At 40.9% G+C, this 18,732-nt stretch overlaps 1 protein-coding gene across 1 annotated transcript; it reads left to right on the forward strand.

Moving 5' to 3' along the window:
- Positions 1–7,985: 7,985 nt before the first annotated feature.
- Positions 7,986–17,251, forward strand: LOC137272226 (uncharacterized). Its single transcript, XM_067804585.1, has 6 exons — positions 7,986–8,297; positions 10,755–10,842; positions 11,245–11,462; positions 14,218–14,292; positions 14,714–14,896; positions 16,777–17,251. Exons 1-6 carry the CDS (start codon positions 8,001–8,003, stop codon positions 16,897–16,899), a joined length of 984 nt encoding a protein of 327 aa, XP_067660686.1. The 5' UTR covers positions 7,986–8,000; the 3' UTR covers positions 16,900–17,251.
- Positions 17,252–18,732: the final 1,481 nt, after the last annotated feature.

Consider the following 18,732-nt stretch of genomic DNA (forward strand, 5'->3'; position numbering starts at 1 on the left):
TCGATAAAATAAAGGCGTACACAGTGAACAAAACACACCAGATAGTCTAACGTGCACTGCATGCGTCATACTATGACGTCAGACGATTGCTGGAGAGAGAGACGGAAAAAAGACAAACAAATATGACAATAATCCAGTCTAAGAAAACCTATCCTCAGTACTTTTCGTTACACTCCTCTACTGAGTCTAACAAACCCTAGTAGGAGGTCGTGTCAGGTAACTTTGGAGCGACCTATGACAGTCCAATCAAACGCGACAAAGCCGAACGGATTTAACCAGTCAGACAACGGCTACTGTATAAGGTTTTGCGGGACTTAAAACATTCACCAGTCACTGACCCGGATTCCTCTGCAGTATATGTGCTTAGGGCTTTTTGATGACATGGTTACCATTAGCTAATATTTCCGCAAGCTGACACCCTTGAATATTGACAAAAACGCTGTTTTCGGCGACTCTTAATTCACTGTTGACAGTATTGCAGCGTGCTCCATGTGCAATATCCGGTAGCGATCGTATGGAAAATAGCATTCGGAATTGTTCGGGTACGAACCTTTCCGAGGTAAAAGGACAAAAGGTATCTGCGAATGTCCACTTTCACGATTTGGTAAGCTGTGTTCTGATTGGTCAGTCTCAAAGGTTACCTGACGCGACCTCCCATAAGGTTTTGTTAGACTCAGAAGTGGAGTGTAGCGAAAAGTACTGAGACTAAGTTTATTTAGACTGGACAATAATTTGATACATGTATTGCTACGCTTCTATATTGTTGGCCTGGTTTTTTTTGATAGAATTATGAGATGAAATGCAACTGATGACCTAATTTTTACAAGAAGCAATAGTCTTGGAGTGTTTATTGGCAGAAATTGTACAATTAATCCTGTTTATTGGAATTACAAATATTTCCGTGTCAATTTTATATTTGTTTTCGTACAGTGTTGCTTAAATGCCAGATTAAAGACTGCAGAGGAGAAACTAGGGAAGAGGCTCGTGTCAACTGTTGTGACATAATCATGAAAAGGAACGCTCGTGAATATGCCAAAACAACACGCATCATTCATTTTGGATGTTTATTTTTTCTAGAACTGAGTAAACAGTTTCATAAGGTCCTGATGGAGATTTTCGTGATTTCTACCATTTTGTTAGGTATGTTAAGTGGGGTGTGATCCGTTCGTACATATTCCGAGTTACACCCTGTAATGAGCGCACCGTGCTCCTTGACCGTACACCCTGGTTCGATTTCCCACGTGGGTACAATGCCGTATGTCCGTGTTTCTGTCTTACCGTGTCAGATATATTTCGACATGCGGTGGAAACTCCACTCTCCGACTGCCCAGCATGTCTGGCTTTGCTGGCAGCTCGTGTTACCAACACTACGATACATGTTGATAGATCCTTGATTCCCGATCACATCACGTGACGATGTGTGCAGAAGACGACTAAGATCAGACATGTATAGCATCTTATAGTCAGTTCAAGTTTCAAGTTTTAATGCACAATACAATCCCGACAATTATAAAATATTATATAACATGACTATTGATATTTTAAGGTGCCTGGCTGTGTGTACAATACCATCAATAGATCCTGCGGTGCCAAGTTCCGAACTTTATTATTTGTGCTTGCACTTAAAACTGTTTGGTCATAAAACAATTTTCTGAGAGTGTTTGTTTAATGAAGACACTGAAAACAGAAAATGAATTTGCAATGAATTTGTGACAGACTTAATCTGCCAGTTTTACTTCTTAATCTGCGCTATTCTATTATTTCACTGCCCACTGATAACAGATAGTTATAATTGTCTAATTTTGTATTATGTATATACAACTTTCATAGTCACAATATGGCTGAAATAATGAAGATTCGAATTTAAAATTTAACTCCCTCACTCACTTAGTGTCAACCATGTATATAATAACAAACAATAACTTGAAAAGTGTTATGTTTGTACAAGACGGCATATACTCCGTTTAGGTCTTAAACTAGTATATGATTTGGTGGACTTCAAATGACGTTGATAAACTAATACCCCAAATGAAAGAAGCCTTGAAAGCCATTTCAATAATATTGTGCCATATCTGTATGAACCTTTTGTGAAACTAGAAATATAAGCCTTGTAGTTTTATGTCTACTGCCAGGATGATACTCTGCAAATATACTCTGTAGTAGTTATAGTCGTGTTTAGATTCACATATAAGCAAGCAAGTGGGAATAGAAAATAACAGTGCCCCCACATAGAGTGCTACAGAATGAATGAAAGAACAAACGAACGAACGAACGAACGAATGGCTGTCTCTACTCCTCAGGATTTCAATCCGAAGATCATATTCATAAAATGAGAAGCAAACGTACACATAATGTGCTTCTTCCAAAAAGAAGACAAGTAACAAAACAATGTATGTTGAAGCACACTGCAAAACACGTGTTTATTCAGCAAAATGGCAAAAAAAACAAAAACAGCGATGTAATTATGACCACTGGAGAAGGTTCCTACGATGCTGGAAGGTCAAGGTCTTTCCACGCAGTGGTCGGTTGGCCTGTCTACCTCCAGCACGACGTCGTCTTCTCACTGAGAATCGAATCGCGATGTCCAGTGGCTGCTGATGTCACCGACAACACACGGTTACGTAAGTGAAATGCCCGCAAATAGCGATCCTCTTCGGGCGTTGTGACTCTTGGACTACCACTTCTGGAACGATCACATGTCTGACCTGTCACACTGAAACGGCTGAAGAGCCGAATTATGGTTTGCCTTGTGCGACCCAATGTCCTTGCAATATGGCTGTTGGAAACATCCACTTTTAACATTCCTGTAGACCGTTCTCGTTGCGCCGACGCCAATCTTGGAGTTGTCTCGTGAGATTTTTGTCAACTGACCGTTCAGCCTTTACGACAAACAAGTTTTACAATATCAGTACGAAAGGTGCTCGTACATGGGCCAATAATCACAACTTTGCAACAATTCTTGCAGAACACGTACAAATGTTTTGGTTGCATTTTGGCAAATTGAAAATGATGATTGCGTTCGATACAATCAGAGTTCTTCAATGGTAGCCTTTAATAGCGCTGCGGTTACCTCCCCTTGGGAATCTACTGTTTGCTTCCTGTTCGAGAAATGTCTAAGTGAATGGCGATACAGCCACACTTTGCTCAAATGTTCCAAACATGTACACCTCTTCCACAAATAGACTTTAGTGCCTGAACTTTTACACCAGGTTAGAAGAAAGTAATTTATATACACTAATAATTACCTGTTGTGTCCAAACAATCGGCAAACATGTAACAACAGTGTTGTTAACATGATTTTACACAAATGCACAAGTAAAATGTACCTGAAAATGTTTGATTTTGATGAGATTTCTTACAATGATGAGACAGGCATCGCTACAGCGCAACAGAACTCAGCTGCCAGTTGAAAATGTGCAGCAAAGAGTATTCACTGTCTGGCCAAAATCCAGATTACTTTCAGAGATTGGCATTCGTTTTGAAGGCGTTTCATGGTCAAATCACTACGTCACATCTTGACTCTGCGACACGGAACATCGCCATTGAACGAATGCATGCTGGAGATGACCAATCTTCTGTTGCCAGGCGTCTCAATCGTAGTCTGAGCAAGATGAATGCGTGATGGTACTGCAACGGGTGAGAGTATGGCAGCCAGGGTGAATGGACTTCAAAACTGGTGTAAAATGCCATGCACCAAAGTCTGTTTGTAGACGAGTTATACATGTTTGAAAATCACATTTTCGCAACAGACTTCTCGTCTGAGCGTTTCTTATCTTTGATAGTACAGATTGTTTTAGTAGAGAGTTCTCCTAGATGTGCTTTGGTGATTTTTGCAATGTAATGTTGATCCTGTAAGTAATGAGCGTAGGGTTAGATCCCTCTTTTATCAATATTTCAGCAATATTACGGCAGAGGACACCAACGATGGGCTTCACATATTGTGCCCACGTGGGAACTCGAACCCGAGGGAACGCTTAACCACTAGACTACCCCACCTTTTCCCCAGTATAGAAGGACAATAACTGTTTGATGGGAAACGTTTCAGCTTGAGTTTACATGCCAGAGTCCTATTTTGATATATACTTCACACAAGTTGAATCGCTAAGCACGTAGAACTCCATTTGCCTCCTCAGCACACCTTTCAAGGCACAAGACACAGTTGTATTATGTGGATGTGACTTCATTCTCTTCCCACAGACGTTACTTGTCATATCTTCCTACGAACCTCTGTTCTAATACGGCCATATTTCGAGGTTCTCATAAAATCCCCTAGCGGCAAAAAATGGCAGCAGATTTTTCTCCCTTTTTCTGTCCAATCAGAACACGTGTTACATCGACTTAGATTCAACTTGACTAATGCAAGCAATGTGGAGAAACAAATATGACATGACTGAGTTCTGTCTAGGAGAAACATTTGAGTATCGCGCTCGGGAAGAGGTTCTAGTTTTCACGATGCATCCGGAAATTACCGAGATCTTGCGAACGATCATTTTTGAAACAAGGTCTCTGATTGCACTACTAAATCCGATTGCCTCCAATCACGAGTCTTGAATACTCGCACCATGAAAGGGTCGTATTAGAACAGAGGTTACGTAGGAAGATGTGACAAGTAACCACTGTGGGAAGAGAATGATGTGACTTTGGATCAGACTGCAAGAGAACATTGTTGAAACCGGAAGTGAATTTACTTAATTTTACTTCACATTTATTTTGGTCATACTACGATAGATCAGTCTTACTCTAAAGGTTTACATATAGCCAACCATTTCAATGTACACAATATGTGGACGGGATAAACAGTCACCGCCATCGCTGACTCAACCTAGAACCCTTTCATAGCTCCATGAAAACATTCGTGGTCATGTGCCTGAACTCGATATCGTAAAGTCAATACCAGCTTCTGTCCTTAATACTATCTGCTTGATATCTAAGATGAGTGCACGTGTCGTTTTGCTCGTTTTAAGGGGGAGTCGTCCTCTGTTTAGCGGGATGTAAGGTTTGTGAAGCGGCTTTAAAAGTTCTGATGTGAATCAGTTGCAACGGAAATATTTTTTCCGAAACATTAAAACCAGCCACCAGTGTGATATGAAATGTTCTCGTTAATGAGTTGTAAACAACCTGTTTGAACATATCGAATTATAAGGCATGACATGCCTACTATTGTCCTAATGTTAACCATTTTCAGTTGTCCCTTCAAAGCTGTGTTCCCCTTTTCCCCTTTATCTGTATATCTGTAGGCTTCACTTGCATGACGGGGTACGGACATAGGGGATGGGGTGTTCATGATTACCCTGTAACCGCCGGTTGAAAGACAACAAGCTGCCCAGGGCTATGTTGGGCAATTCGATTGGATGCACTGTGGAGTGTAGTTAAAATGATTGCTGTGGCACTCCCAGTCTCACCTAAACTCCACTCCTCTTCACCTTCACCCATAATACACATTGTGCTCAACCTTATGAAATATTTCTGCCTGAAAGAAGAATCAAAGCGCATCAACCCACCCCTACTTCACCTCAGATGTCACTCATGTTGGGAAGCTTTGGCAGGAAGACTTAGTTCTGCGTGATGCCGACGAGGTTCATCGAACGACTGTGATTAGCCAGTGAGGCATTACTGATTGTATGTTCTGATGAAACCTCCAACTTCATGACCGCCCTACGGTTGTCTTATAATAGGGTCTTCCTCTAATCACTGTGATGCAGCCAGTTAAGTTCGACTGTCTGTGAAAAGATGTTTACTGGCTGTGTTATCTTGATGTCTGACTGAGTGAAAGCTATAATATGACACAACAATACAACTTTAATGCATATTTCATTCACAATCGATACATCTACACTCATTAGCACTGTTCTATGTACAAAGAAAATTACTGACGTTTTCCGTTTCTTTGAAACTTCATTCCTCTGTGCAATACTGCACATTTATACCAACACGTTCCACAAAGTTATAGGTTCACATAGATTACCCGTATATTTGCCTTTTGGACCAGTCGATCTGGTGTTGGATCTGGTGTCTGGTGTACCAGATGGTAGCTGCCGCTGATGGTGGTGTAGGAGAGGTAACTGGTGTTGGCTTTGTACTCTCTGGTGACAATACAGGATGGGATACACGGTCGAAATTATTTTTGTCACTCGGCCAGATATACATATACACATGGACAAATGTTACCGCAACACTCATATCTTTCATAGTACAAGTAACTTAACATATACCAAAGCGCGGGAACTTATCTTATCTAATGATCTGGATAAACTGACCTTTAATGTTAAATGGAAAATCTCAATGTAAACGAAACGAAAACTTGGACTCTTCATAGTAGCAAATATGACCGAAACTGATCAATTTGTAGTGATGAAATGGTGATGACTGTGGGCTTATGACCTTGACAAGTGCGGGAATTTCCACACATGATGTTCTCCAGGAATCATATCGGTATCAGCAGCCGAGCACAATGTCACTATCTGGTGTAACCTCTGCCAACTGCAATAACATCTCCGATCCCCCTATGTTACTGCACTGGACAATGGATTTGGCGATGAGGTATTGCGTTTATCTGTTTACGCAAACCAATGAAGTCCTGCGACTTTAAGAGGAGCTGTACCCTCAACTTTCGTGGTCGACCTGAATGCTGGCGTTTTCTAGGCTGTCGACTGACAGTCGATGAGTGAAACCAACATCCCTCATCGTTAGCAGTTATTCGTTGTTGAGGCCTTATGCTTGCTTATCGACATTGAAAGCAATTGGTGTTTCAAATTATAGAGCTGGAGGAACAGCTTACTAAAGCTTGATTCTTGATTAAAGACGGTTAACGCCTTTGACGCATATGGAAACACAATGTATGGTGCGGTCGAAGGGCCGAAATGGACATACACGCATACATACATGGTCATATGGGGGTTGATATCATATATGTCGCGTTTTTCCACGGATATACGTTCTCAGCGACATCTATCTTAAATACTATCACCTCACCTAAGGTTGTAGCCTGGTGGCAGCTGATCTGAATCAAACACGTCCTATGATCTATTTAGTTATATTTCCAGCGTGGGCACATAGGTCAAAGGTGATAGTATATTTTTCCGTTATTTAATATCCTCCCTTTTTTATAACACAATTGTTTTAGGCTCCACGTGTTGCATGTAATATATACGTGAAATATAGATATTTGACAATCAATATTCCTCTGCTTTAAGCCAGTCTGGAAGACAAGCACAATATTGTCATGGACAATGAATGCAGTCATATTCAGTGAACCATGTTTATACCCAAATACGGTCATAATGAATTAACGGATACAACGAACTGTCCTGGGGGCCCATGTTTTAGGCGGCAGTTCGTGATATCCGTAGTTACCTGTACGTACAGTATTGCCTACAGGTATGTCGACCTAATCATATCCCTGCTTGGGATATCAGAATTCACTGAATTGGGTGCAGAAACGGAAAAACATCAGTCCTGACAAAACTGTGTTCTGAAACCCTGGTCCAGCAACTCCAGTATCTCTGACGCCATGACCAAATGCGTCTGTTTCCCAAGCTCTGTTGATGGCGTGGCTTTGTTTCCAATGCTCTGTTGATGGTGTGGCATTGCTTTCAAGGCTCTGTTGATGGCGTGGCATTGTTTCCAAGGCTCTGTTGATGACGTGGCATTGCTTCCAAGGCTCTATTGATGTCATGGCATTGTGAATTAATCTTTGCTCACAAAACGGTTTGTCAGATCTAGACCCGCATTACTAATACGTTGACGTCATACACCCGGAATATTAATAAGCTCGACACTGCCAAACTGAAATCCATAAAAAAGTTAAAAATCAGTTAGCACCAGATCAATCGTATCCTCTTCCACGCATGAATACATTCAATCGGACGTGAAACATGTCTATGATCTCGATGTAAAGAAATCAATATGGTTGGGTGTCTGCAGTGCAACCTGTTAACTCAGATGTCTCCACAATTCCACCATCATTCTGATAGCAAAGTCTGTGACTACCAGTCGATACCATGGTGGCACTTTGGGCTGTGATCGCATATTTCCTTTGGTTACAAGTGCCCAGGTCGTCCTCCTCTGAATGTCAGCGTGTAGACATAGTGCATGGTGTTAAAGTAACGTCAGGCGTGGACAGAGTGGACAGAGGTGTCTCCCTTTACAGATGCATTGCCCATTGCCAGATGACGATAACATGCAAGTCCATCAACTACCACACAGAATCCAAGACCTGCGGGCTTTTTGACACTAGTGCTCCAGGTCTGACCTCAAACGAAGACTACATATTTGTTAAAATTGTATTATTTCGGAAGGTAAGAAGGTATTCGTTGTTATGCATGCTTTTAATCTCTCCAGTGAGTCAACTGAACAGTATTTCTAGGGCATAATAAACGTTACCGCGATACAGTACTCAGTGAGCCCTATGACTAGTTGGAACATGCCACTGAGCGGATACCGTAACTATTGCGGGTTAGAACTGGCCATAAGATCAATCACATGATTGTCTGATCCAGCCGTTATTGTTTACGTAGGACTATTCCTTAAGTTGGTATAACTAATTGCATAAAATATTTTGTTATGTCAATGTAAAACTTAAATTGTCTCGATCACATAGACGTTTGAGTGTTTTTATCAAGGTAATTATCTGTATTAGTAATAAACAGTTCCCTCATTCGTGTCCCTTTATTCCCGCTGGTTTATTCGTATGTTAGCACCTGTTGATAGATCATGCCAGGTGATAGATCATGTTTGTGAGGACAACAGGCAGTCCCTGCTTGACCTCTTCATCTCTGTCCACATATGGCCGTTATTCCCTGTCAATTGTATTCTGCCAGTAATGACAGGTCAGTGTGACCAACCATCAGTGAGCAGCAAGTGTCCATGCGTCAATCAAGAGTATCCAATAGATGTGTAGAGGGGGACAAACTGGTAACACCTGAACATTGTTTTGCTGGAAGAAGTCTTGCCAAACACGTGCAAATTTAGGGCGTTGTCGTGCTCCAAAGATCCAACACTGACGTTTATGATGGTCAGCCGTGAGGTTGAAATGGTCCTCTGGCAAAAAAAGTCTGCCTTTCCATGGCCAACTGTGCACTGTTTGGTCGGAGATTTGGCGCAGTACAGAGATGTGGATTGTTGTTGATGCCGTCGAGGTTGAAAGAAAATGTCTAAACCGGATATAGCGATCCTTTGGTGTAAATCTAGGGCGACCCGACCTTGGTCTGACATTAACACTTCCAGTATTATTGTATCAGGTTCATACGTTTGAGATGGTCTGTATGGACAAGCTGAAGTGCCTTGCCACCTCATGCTACGATGCATGTCCTTGTAAAGGGCCGATTGTATCGTTGAGCTTCTGTCATTCTCTCGTCGTCTGTAGTGACTTAAGGCAATGCATGTGAAGTACCATTGATGTTGTTTTTTAAAGTCTACAGTCATAGGCTTCAGCTCAAGGTGATTTCATGACGCACGTACATTTCATGTAGGCTGCGTCTTTGTGATTTTCTATAGACGTGAGTATTGTATTACGTTTTGTTTAAAGTTTCCCTATTCACAAATTTTGTCGTCGGCATGTATTTCCGCACGTGTTGGGATTCATCATGGGCTGGTTTGTGCAAAATATTTTCCTATAATTCAACTTTGTTTTGTTTCAATTTTGAAGAGCATATATGATGTTCACAATGAATCAGGGTGAACTAAGGATGTATTCTCTGAAGAGGGAGCAGACTGATAAACAGACAAGAATTCCCATGCATTCAAGACCTACAGCCAACATACAGTTTACAGAGTTATACATACGTATTTTTCACAAGACGTCCTTTGCTTTGATCTCTTAATTTACGGGCATGTTTCATAAGCAGCGACAGATTTCTGACATTTTGTTCAAAGCACGACATAATAATGAGATGACAGGCAAAACTCTGATATATGTCGCAGGAACTACAAAATCTTGTAATACAATAATGTGTTCTTATGACGTATTTCCCCATGTTTGGGATAAGCAAGCGTGAGATCAGGGTCATTCGAATGGATATCATACTGATTTAGTAGACAGAGTCATGGGTTTCTGTACTGACAAGTGTCTTTCAAAGTCTCGGATGTCTTGAAGTTGTCTTCTGTGTGTCAATTTTTCAAACCGTCTGTGTCCTTAATCTGGACATGTACTTGTTAGGAACTTTGCATATCTTGGGGCACTGTGCTACGTTTTTACAACCTGGATCCACTATCGATAATTTGCGCCACCTGACACGATTGCATTTCGATGAAGCCTACCACTTCACATATGAGGTTTGTCCTCAAAGACATTCGAGTGTGGTTATCAAACTGTATGCACATATTGCTTTGATAATAGTAAGGACAATATTCAAGTTGGCGACAAGAAAAGTATGTGGTACATATTTTCATATCATTTCTCAATATTCGCAAGGCTCCTTTTCAAAATGTGTGACTAATATCGGGTGAAATTCGCCACAGAGTTGATATAAAAGCTCTATGAGAGCAAGTTCTTAACTGATTATGAAACTCCGGTTTCATATATAGCGCTGACCAACCTAAGCCCGTAATCAGGGAGAGATTTGAACGTGTCTAGGATTCCAACATGCCCAAGAGACGCCACTCTGCACAACGAGTTGCCTCCCCCAGTTAGGAAACTGGACCACTCGCATTTCCAGTTTAAAAATCACAAGCCTATATTTGATCAGTGGATTGTGTTTTCTCATCTTGTAAATGGTAAGTTTCAAAAGATAATCGTCTTACGACTTTCATTTCAGTCTTTGGCAGGTGGCTGTTCCAAACTGAGGTGTAAGTCTGGTGCGAAATGTATAGTGGACAGACTGCACAGGGCGTCATGTGTAGCTGGTACGTTATCTGCAGTGATCAAGGAATATTTAGATATGTACATGGGTTTAGATAGATAGTTGAGTTCTAGGCTACCAATAGCCAATGTCATCTTGAAATACATAATGAACCAGATACATACTTCAATACTAGCAACGCCTTCTATGAATATATCGCAATAAATCATGTAATTACTATCAAATGTTTTTGGTTCATTAGATTCAACGAACGAACAATACTAGTTTTGTCACTGTTCAGTGGTGGCTACAAAGTACGTTAATTCAGAAGAATTGTAATTAGGGTTTGGCTTTCCATAGTTTAATTGATTACCGTATTGGGAGAATCGATTGATGTTTTGGTTACCGGGTGAATAGTGGAATTCGATTTGGTTTTTTTCACTTTCTGAACCTACATATTCGTCAGAATCTACAAGACCAACTCCCACGCCCACAAAACGCTGTGGCAATCCTCAAGAACATGACAACGCCACGGTGACTGTGATGGGACACGACGTGGGCGACGTGGCCACCTACAACTGCACCACAGGCCACATGATGTGCGGAGCTCACCAAGTTCGATGCCAGGCAACAGGAGCGTGGACGAGATCGGACTTCCGGTGCCAAAGTGACTATGTGCCTGTGGTATGGTTCATAACATAGCCCAATTACATCGCACAAATTTTTCTTATAACGCAGAAAGTTTAGAAAATACCTTTAACCAAAAGCTTGAGATTGCACTCAGTTTGTACAAAAGCCTGATATTGTACCATTTTGTACATATGATTCTCCCTTATTGTATATATGTTGTCACAGATAGCCAGTTTGCATACCTGTTAACAAAGGCTGCTCACACTTAATGACTTGTCACATTGAAACCCCGTGCACCGTGCGACGCTGTATATCGGTTGTTGCAGACAACTACCAGGAATGGTCTCCGAGAAGAAGGAATACGTGTGAAAACTCCAAAGGTTGCCCCCTTCCTTGAGAGTTGTAGTTGTGTCGCCATAAACCTGAACCTAATATATCTATATAGTCACGGGGAGGTTTATGACTGGATATTGTGCGTTGTGGCTCCAACCATTTTGGGTTCCAGAAAATAGGGCGTAAGAACTTACGTTCGCTCTCAGGTTACTAGTATTCCACGCTCACTGATGGGATTCTGGTAGCTCTGATACACACATAAGTGCACGAGTGAGTGAGTGAGTGAGTGACTAAGCCACCGAGTTAAGCCTTTAAAATGTGACGTGTGCAAAGGCACTAAATCACACTACACTTCTAAAATATGAATGCGTTTCTCTCACTGATAGTAACTATCATCCCTCAGTGAAGCCATCATATAATTAATTCTGAAAAAGTTACTTATTTACTTTACAATATTGAATTAAGAGGTTCGAGTGAATTAATAAAACCTCTACCGGTCGATCATGATTTCAAGCGAAAACCATTATATGTGGTTCACTGGTCACGGATTACTCAAGGAACATAAACAAATATCGAACGTATATCAACCCAATCCGAGTAACCACTGAAGAACGTATGTATTTACTAAGAATATCAATCTTAATTAAGAGATGATTGAAACTCGGGTACAAAACCTTTCGTGGCCTTTGCTACACTTTGCAGACGACAAGAGAGGCAGATTTAGATTTTAGATTTATCTCCCTTATATCGATTTGCATTCGCAATACATTGATAATTTCCGTACATCATACCTTTAACTCGTGACATCATATGTGATTCAGTGTTATTCGAGATATAGAATAACTACCACTAAGGACCATATGAGTTCGGCATTCTCAGCGAGCGGCTGCATAGAAATGTAACTCGCTTGTATGCGGGGTACATTGCAAATAATAGAAATACGACATTTGTGTTTGAGGTAAGATAATTATCGTTATATCTGCAATATTTCAGTCATATCGTGACCTGCACACAAACGCACAACCAAGACATAGAGGATATTACTTGAGTGTTCATGTCATACTACATTCTTCAAAAGAAAAAAAGAAAGAAAAGCGAAGCCAAAATATCAATGAAAAGGTGAACGACATGCGGGCGGAGAATCTGGTCGATGTATAGGCTGGCCATCAGATTGCCTTGGACAAGCACAAGTTCCGATCTGCGGGTGTATGAGAGTCTCATTTTGCGTTTCCTTTTTTGAGGAATGTATGTTTATGACTTGAGTGCCTAAATGTTGGTATACTCGGCACACAAAGAAACTGTGCATACAAAAACTTTAAAATCTAAATTGTTCAAACCTGTGTAGATACATAAGGATTTAAACTCAGAGATTAGTGGCATGTATCCAATATGCGTGCACGTGCCACGTTCCGTAACGACAGTGGTTTCGTTCTTGAGATGTGCAAAAAGTTGTTGCACGTGCATTCATGAAAAGAGAAACAGAGCAAATGAATGCCACACAATACTGTCACTTTGGTAAGCTCAACCCCTGCCCTTGCGATCGTTAAAAAGATTAAACGGCTATTGAAACGCATACCATGCCAAGGTTAACGTCTGTGGCTACACATTTCCACTGCTACCGGAACACCATGTCTGCACTGGTGTGACGCAACCAGAACACAAATGACGTCATGGATCGGCCACGTGCTGGACGTTCACGTGCAGCAACGTCATATGTCAAGTGGTATAATATTGCCGTAATATATTACATAGGGAATCTCACCCAAGTGTCTACTGATATCAAATATATCAACACAAGTTGATAAAGTAACAAATATCCGACATTTTTACCATTATCAACTAGTATTGATATAATTGATATCGGTAGACCCGAGGGTGAGATTCTATTTACCATCCAAAATCATTCTTCATTAGTTTTCAATGAATATTGTACGTCTCTGAACACTGCACTGGCACTAGATTTGCAGTGAAATGATGTCATAGCATTGTGACGTCATCAAGTTCATGATGTCATAGCATTGTCAGGGCATTGTGCACAATCTACTGCCACACAAGCTATATCTCCAGTGGAACACAGTGTTGGATGATAAACTGTAATATCTTCAACTGGCGAGTAATAAAGAACATTATAATGAGTGCTTTGTCCGGATCAGTGAGTAGTATTGTTCTACGACTTTCGCACGAAATGCAAGGCGATACAACCAAAGTGACGGCACCAAGGAGAGAGTGAGTGAGCATTAGTTTACGACTACTGTGTCAGATGCAAGGCGCTACAACCAAAGTGACTCCATCGGGGAGTGAGCGAATGAGGACTGTTTTGCGACTCTCATAACAGCTGAATAGTGAACACGTGAGTGAGTGAGTGAGTGACCACTTTTGTAACAGTTGTGAGGCAACGCAACCATGGGGACACCCACAATTTCGTATCATCGGATGATGTATATTTTATGATTTGGTCAATCTTGGTTTACCACAGGTGGAATGGATGGCTGCCTGCTTGTTAACTAGAGGATCCTCGGTGGTGCTGACTGCAATAACACCTCGCATGGGAGTAAGTACCACAATCCATTAGATTGCACCATCACTGCATACCGTCACCATCTTCATCACCACCATTGTCGTCGTCGTCGTTTCTGTCCTCGTCCTCGTAGTCTTCCTCCTTCTGGAAGCTTGAAAACGTTTTTTTGCTGTGAGTTGTATTGTAAGTGTCCACTGAACTCTTATCGTTGTTGAAAAACTTCTCCATAACACCATCCGTGGGCGAGAATATTGAATGCGAGCTGGGTCGCTGGGTACGTGACAGTGTGGTTTGACAAAGTCACCGGCTCCTCTGGTCCATGTAATAATCGTCTTTACAACATAGCAATAAGGAACAAACTGTGGTGTAGATAGGAGGAAAGGGAGGTATTCTTCTTTAAAGCCGTCTAGGCCGTACTTATTTATGACATGCAAAACATGTACCATTATTTCAGGTTCTTATCATAGAGATTGAAAGTCAAAACACTGTGAACAACCGACTGGAGATGAACCTTGTTACGGGGCATGCGACATGGTCACGGGGTGGAGGAATTACCTGGTCCGTGCCCGAGATGTACAGCTTTCAAAAAGAAACGTTCATCACCTTGAACATCACGTTGACCATTAACAGGATTGAGGTAAATAGGGTTGCAGTACTATCTGATACAGCGACAGAAGGGTTAGCCGGGCGTAAATTAGCTATAATTTGATGAAACAAAATAGAACATATGGCTCGGAGTAGAATATCTATAATTTGATACGAAATTAGACATAGGTCTACAAAGAAGAATTATGATCTGCTACAATGAACTAATACAAAGGTTTATTTAGGTTTATTTAGAATCTCTATAATCTGATATGACGAAATAAGACATAGGTCTACAAAGAAGAATTATGATCTGCTACAATGAACTAATACAAAGGTTTATTTAGGTTTATTTAGAATCTCTATAATCTGATATGACGAAATAAGACATAGGTCTACAAAGAAGAATTATGATCTGCTACAATGAACTAATACAAAGGTTTATTTAGGTTTATTTAGAATCTCTATAATCTGATATGACGAAATAAGACATAGGTCTACAAAGAAGAATTATGATCTGCTACAATGAACTAATACAAAGGTTTATTTAGGTTTATTTAGAATCTCTATAATCTGATATGACGAAATAAGACATAGGTCTACAAAGAAGAATTATGATCTGCTTTATTTAGAATCTCTATAATCTGATATGACGAAATAAGACATAGGTCTACAAAGAAGAATTATGATCTGCTGCAATGAACCAATACAAAGGTTTATTTAGGTTTATTTAGAATCTCTATGATCTGATATGACGAAATTAGACATAAGTCTACAAAGAATAATTATGATCTGCTACGATGAACTAATTCCAGCGTTTATTTAGAATGTCTACAATCTGATACGACGACATAGGATATAGGTCTACTTAGAATAACCATCATATGATATACTGATCCGTGATGAAAACGCACAAGGGTATTTTTTCCCCAGATCATTTTTTGAAACAGAAGTAGAAATGATGCTCTGAACATTTGAAATGAATGTTCAAGACGTGATTAGGAACAGTTCAGAACGGCAGCGGGAACAACGATAGATAGCCATGGAAGAAGGATCCGCCCATCGACATTCATTCTACGCCTGAGACAGGCCGGACTGAACTGCCGACGTACGTACCATGGCCCAGTGCTTCAGCCCCGTCACGGCAAGCCCGGCGTCAGTTTGAACAGCAGTATGCGCAACAACAACCGCTTTTCTTCCGTAGGCTTGTCTTTTCAGACGAGTCACGGTATTTTGTGTCATTTGTGAGCGGAAGACAGTGTGTTCACATAGGTCGTGGGAAACGTTTTGCAGAGGCCCATGTGTCAGACACGAAATCGAGAAATCGAGTTAATGGTAGCAGTGTAAGCCAAGCAACGAGGTTGCACTGGTCTTGCAGCAAGAATGGAGAAACATTCCCTCTTTGACTCATTGCGCCATCATCTCAATGCCTTCGTTAGGGAGGAGTCGAATGGAGGTCTCACAAGATACTGACAGTGTTTGAAGAGGTGGCCTTAACTGTACCACTCGCATCTGCTGATATCCAACATTTTTCAAAACTATAATCATTGTTTATTGCCCATGTCATAAACTGATAATGATTTTGCACCCAAATCTTAGTTTTTTGTCGTTTTTTTTCACATTAAAATCAATAATGCGTTTTCATTGCGGGTCTGTAGTACGGACTTGGGCATCGTACTCATTGTAATAACTAAACCATGATACGTTTACATGTGGTCATACATATATATAATTCTGGGTAAAATATATATAATAAGACATTGAACAACGTAGAACAGTAATTCCAAGCAATAGAACATAATTAGTTGCTGAATAACGTTAATTAGAATTAGGACATAATCCTGTGCAGAATAATCATTTTCTGATCAAATAGGGACCGTGAATTTACTTAGTGTAATTTATCGTATCTTGTGTTCTGTTTTCATCCTTCAGGTGCGAACCAACGGAAAACTGCATCCCAGTGCACGTGGTGGCTTATTCGAAGAAGCTTACAGCATTAACATCAGATCTTCGGAGGACACGGAGGCTATCCGTGTTGGCAACTGCTGCCTATAAGTATAACTGCACAATTTTGCAACTTCCGTGATTTATTAATACCATCCACAGCGTGTCCATGATTTATTAATACCATCCACAGTGTGTCCATGATTTATTAATACCATCCACAGTGTGTCCATGATTTATTAATACCATCCACAGCGTGTCCATGATTTATTAATACCATCCACAGTGTGTCAATGATTTATTAATGCCATCCACAGTGTGTCCATGATTTATTTATACCATCCACAGTGTGTCCATGATTTATTAATACCATCCAGAATGTGCTGAAAGAAATATAATGTTCTGTTTCCTTCAAATAGCTATGCCCATTGTGTCTTCAAGAACTAGGCTACAAATGTTACAATTAACCGTCTTTGTGTCCAAGAGCATTAAATGTGAAATGTGAATGTCTTTGTTCATACCGTGTACATTAAGCAAGGTCCTAACAAAGGGATTTGTCAAGATCATAACGACTGAACGTTATAACATGCTGCGTCAAAAAAGAAGGTTCATCTTCTTTCTTGAGGGCACTATAAGAACAAGAGATGGTAAGATGGTTAAAGAGTTATTATTTCATTGCTGAGATCTGTGTGATGTACCCGATACACCGACAGTGCCACAATCAGTTCCATTAGACTACACCGCCGTTCCAAAACATGGGTATACAGAATGTCAAGTCACAAGAATAAAAAGTCGAAGTTTCTCAGTTCAATATTGTGTGTGGCCGCCCCTCGCATTCACCACTGCCAAACACCGTCTCCTCATCGACTGCCTGATGCTTGTGAACACGTGGATGGGGATTCTCTTGCAAGGCAGCGTCAAGTTCCTGCAAATTCTGAGGTTGGTGCCTAAGACCACGAAGCCTTCTCCCAAGTGCACCCCACAGTGCTCTACTGGATTAAGGTGAGGGGACCTCGATGGCCAGTCCATGACGTTGATTCCTGCGTTTTGAAATAAATTTCGTGTCAACATCGCGGAATGCGTCCGAGCATTATCATGCTGGAACTGTAGACCTTGGCCATGAAACGCCATGAAAGGAACGAGTTCAGAGGGGAGCACCCGGTCGCGGTAAGCAGCAGCTGTGAGGTTTCCACGGATGACCAGAAGTAGGGAACGGTTGTTCCCACAGAAAGCACCCAACACCATGCAACTTCCGCCCCCGAATCTGTCGACTTCCTGTACCCAACATTGGGTATATCGTTCACGACGTCGTCTCCAGACTCTATGCCTGCCGTCCGCGAGTCTGAGGGTAAAACTTGATTCATCGCTAAAGACGACTCGATTCTAGTCTTTGGGCGATCAGAAGTGGTGCCAGTTTGTTGAAGACAAACCTGATTTGGTACTAACTTCATTTGCACAACGAAAGGATGGGTTTGAGTGTGTTTAGCTAACGTGTTTCTGGAGTCGAAAGATAGGGATACCATTTCGGATACATAGATGTATCATCAAAGAAAAAAATATTGATTATTTTTAAAAATTACATTTTGAGAAGTGTCTTTTTTGAATCAGTATATACAACGCGTGGCCATATTATTACGTTACAATTTTAATGGCGTCAACATCGTGTATAGCGATGCTCGTTTTCAATATACTGTAGGTCAAAAAATGACACAGCATATAGTTGCCATATTTTGTCACATGATCGACCACGATGTCACGTGTCTTTCACATGATGCTATTTTTAATCCACTTGTCGTCTGCTACATATATTCTGGTCATTTCCGGCAACAATGGGGAAATCGACTGACTTGTCGGAGTCACTTATGAAATTAACCGTACAAAAGTTTCAAAGCGGCGAAAAATGTTCTAATATTGCAAGATTCTTTGGAATGCCTCGAAGCAGTG

The sequence above is a fragment of the Haliotis asinina genome, chromosome 2 (genome assembly GCF_037392515.1).
Source record: "Haliotis asinina isolate JCU_RB_2024 chromosome 2, JCU_Hal_asi_v2, whole genome shotgun sequence".
Taxonomy (NCBI): domain Eukaryota; kingdom Metazoa; phylum Mollusca; class Gastropoda; order Lepetellida; family Haliotidae; genus Haliotis; species Haliotis asinina.

Bases quoted from the DNA above. Each gene is read 5' to 3' on its own strand.
- LOC137272226 (XM_067804585.1), top strand. From the start codon at position 8,001: ATGGTGGCACTTTGGGCTGTGATCGCATATTTCCTTTGGTTACAAGTG. The intron at 11,463-14,217 runs GTATGGTTCATA...GGTTTACCACAG, and splicing joins AAAGTGACTATGTGCCTGTG to GTGGAATGGATGGCTGCCTG. The intron at 14,293-14,713 runs GTAAGTACCACA...CCATTATTTCAG, and splicing joins CAATAACACCTCGCATGGGA to GTTCTTATCATAGAGATTGA.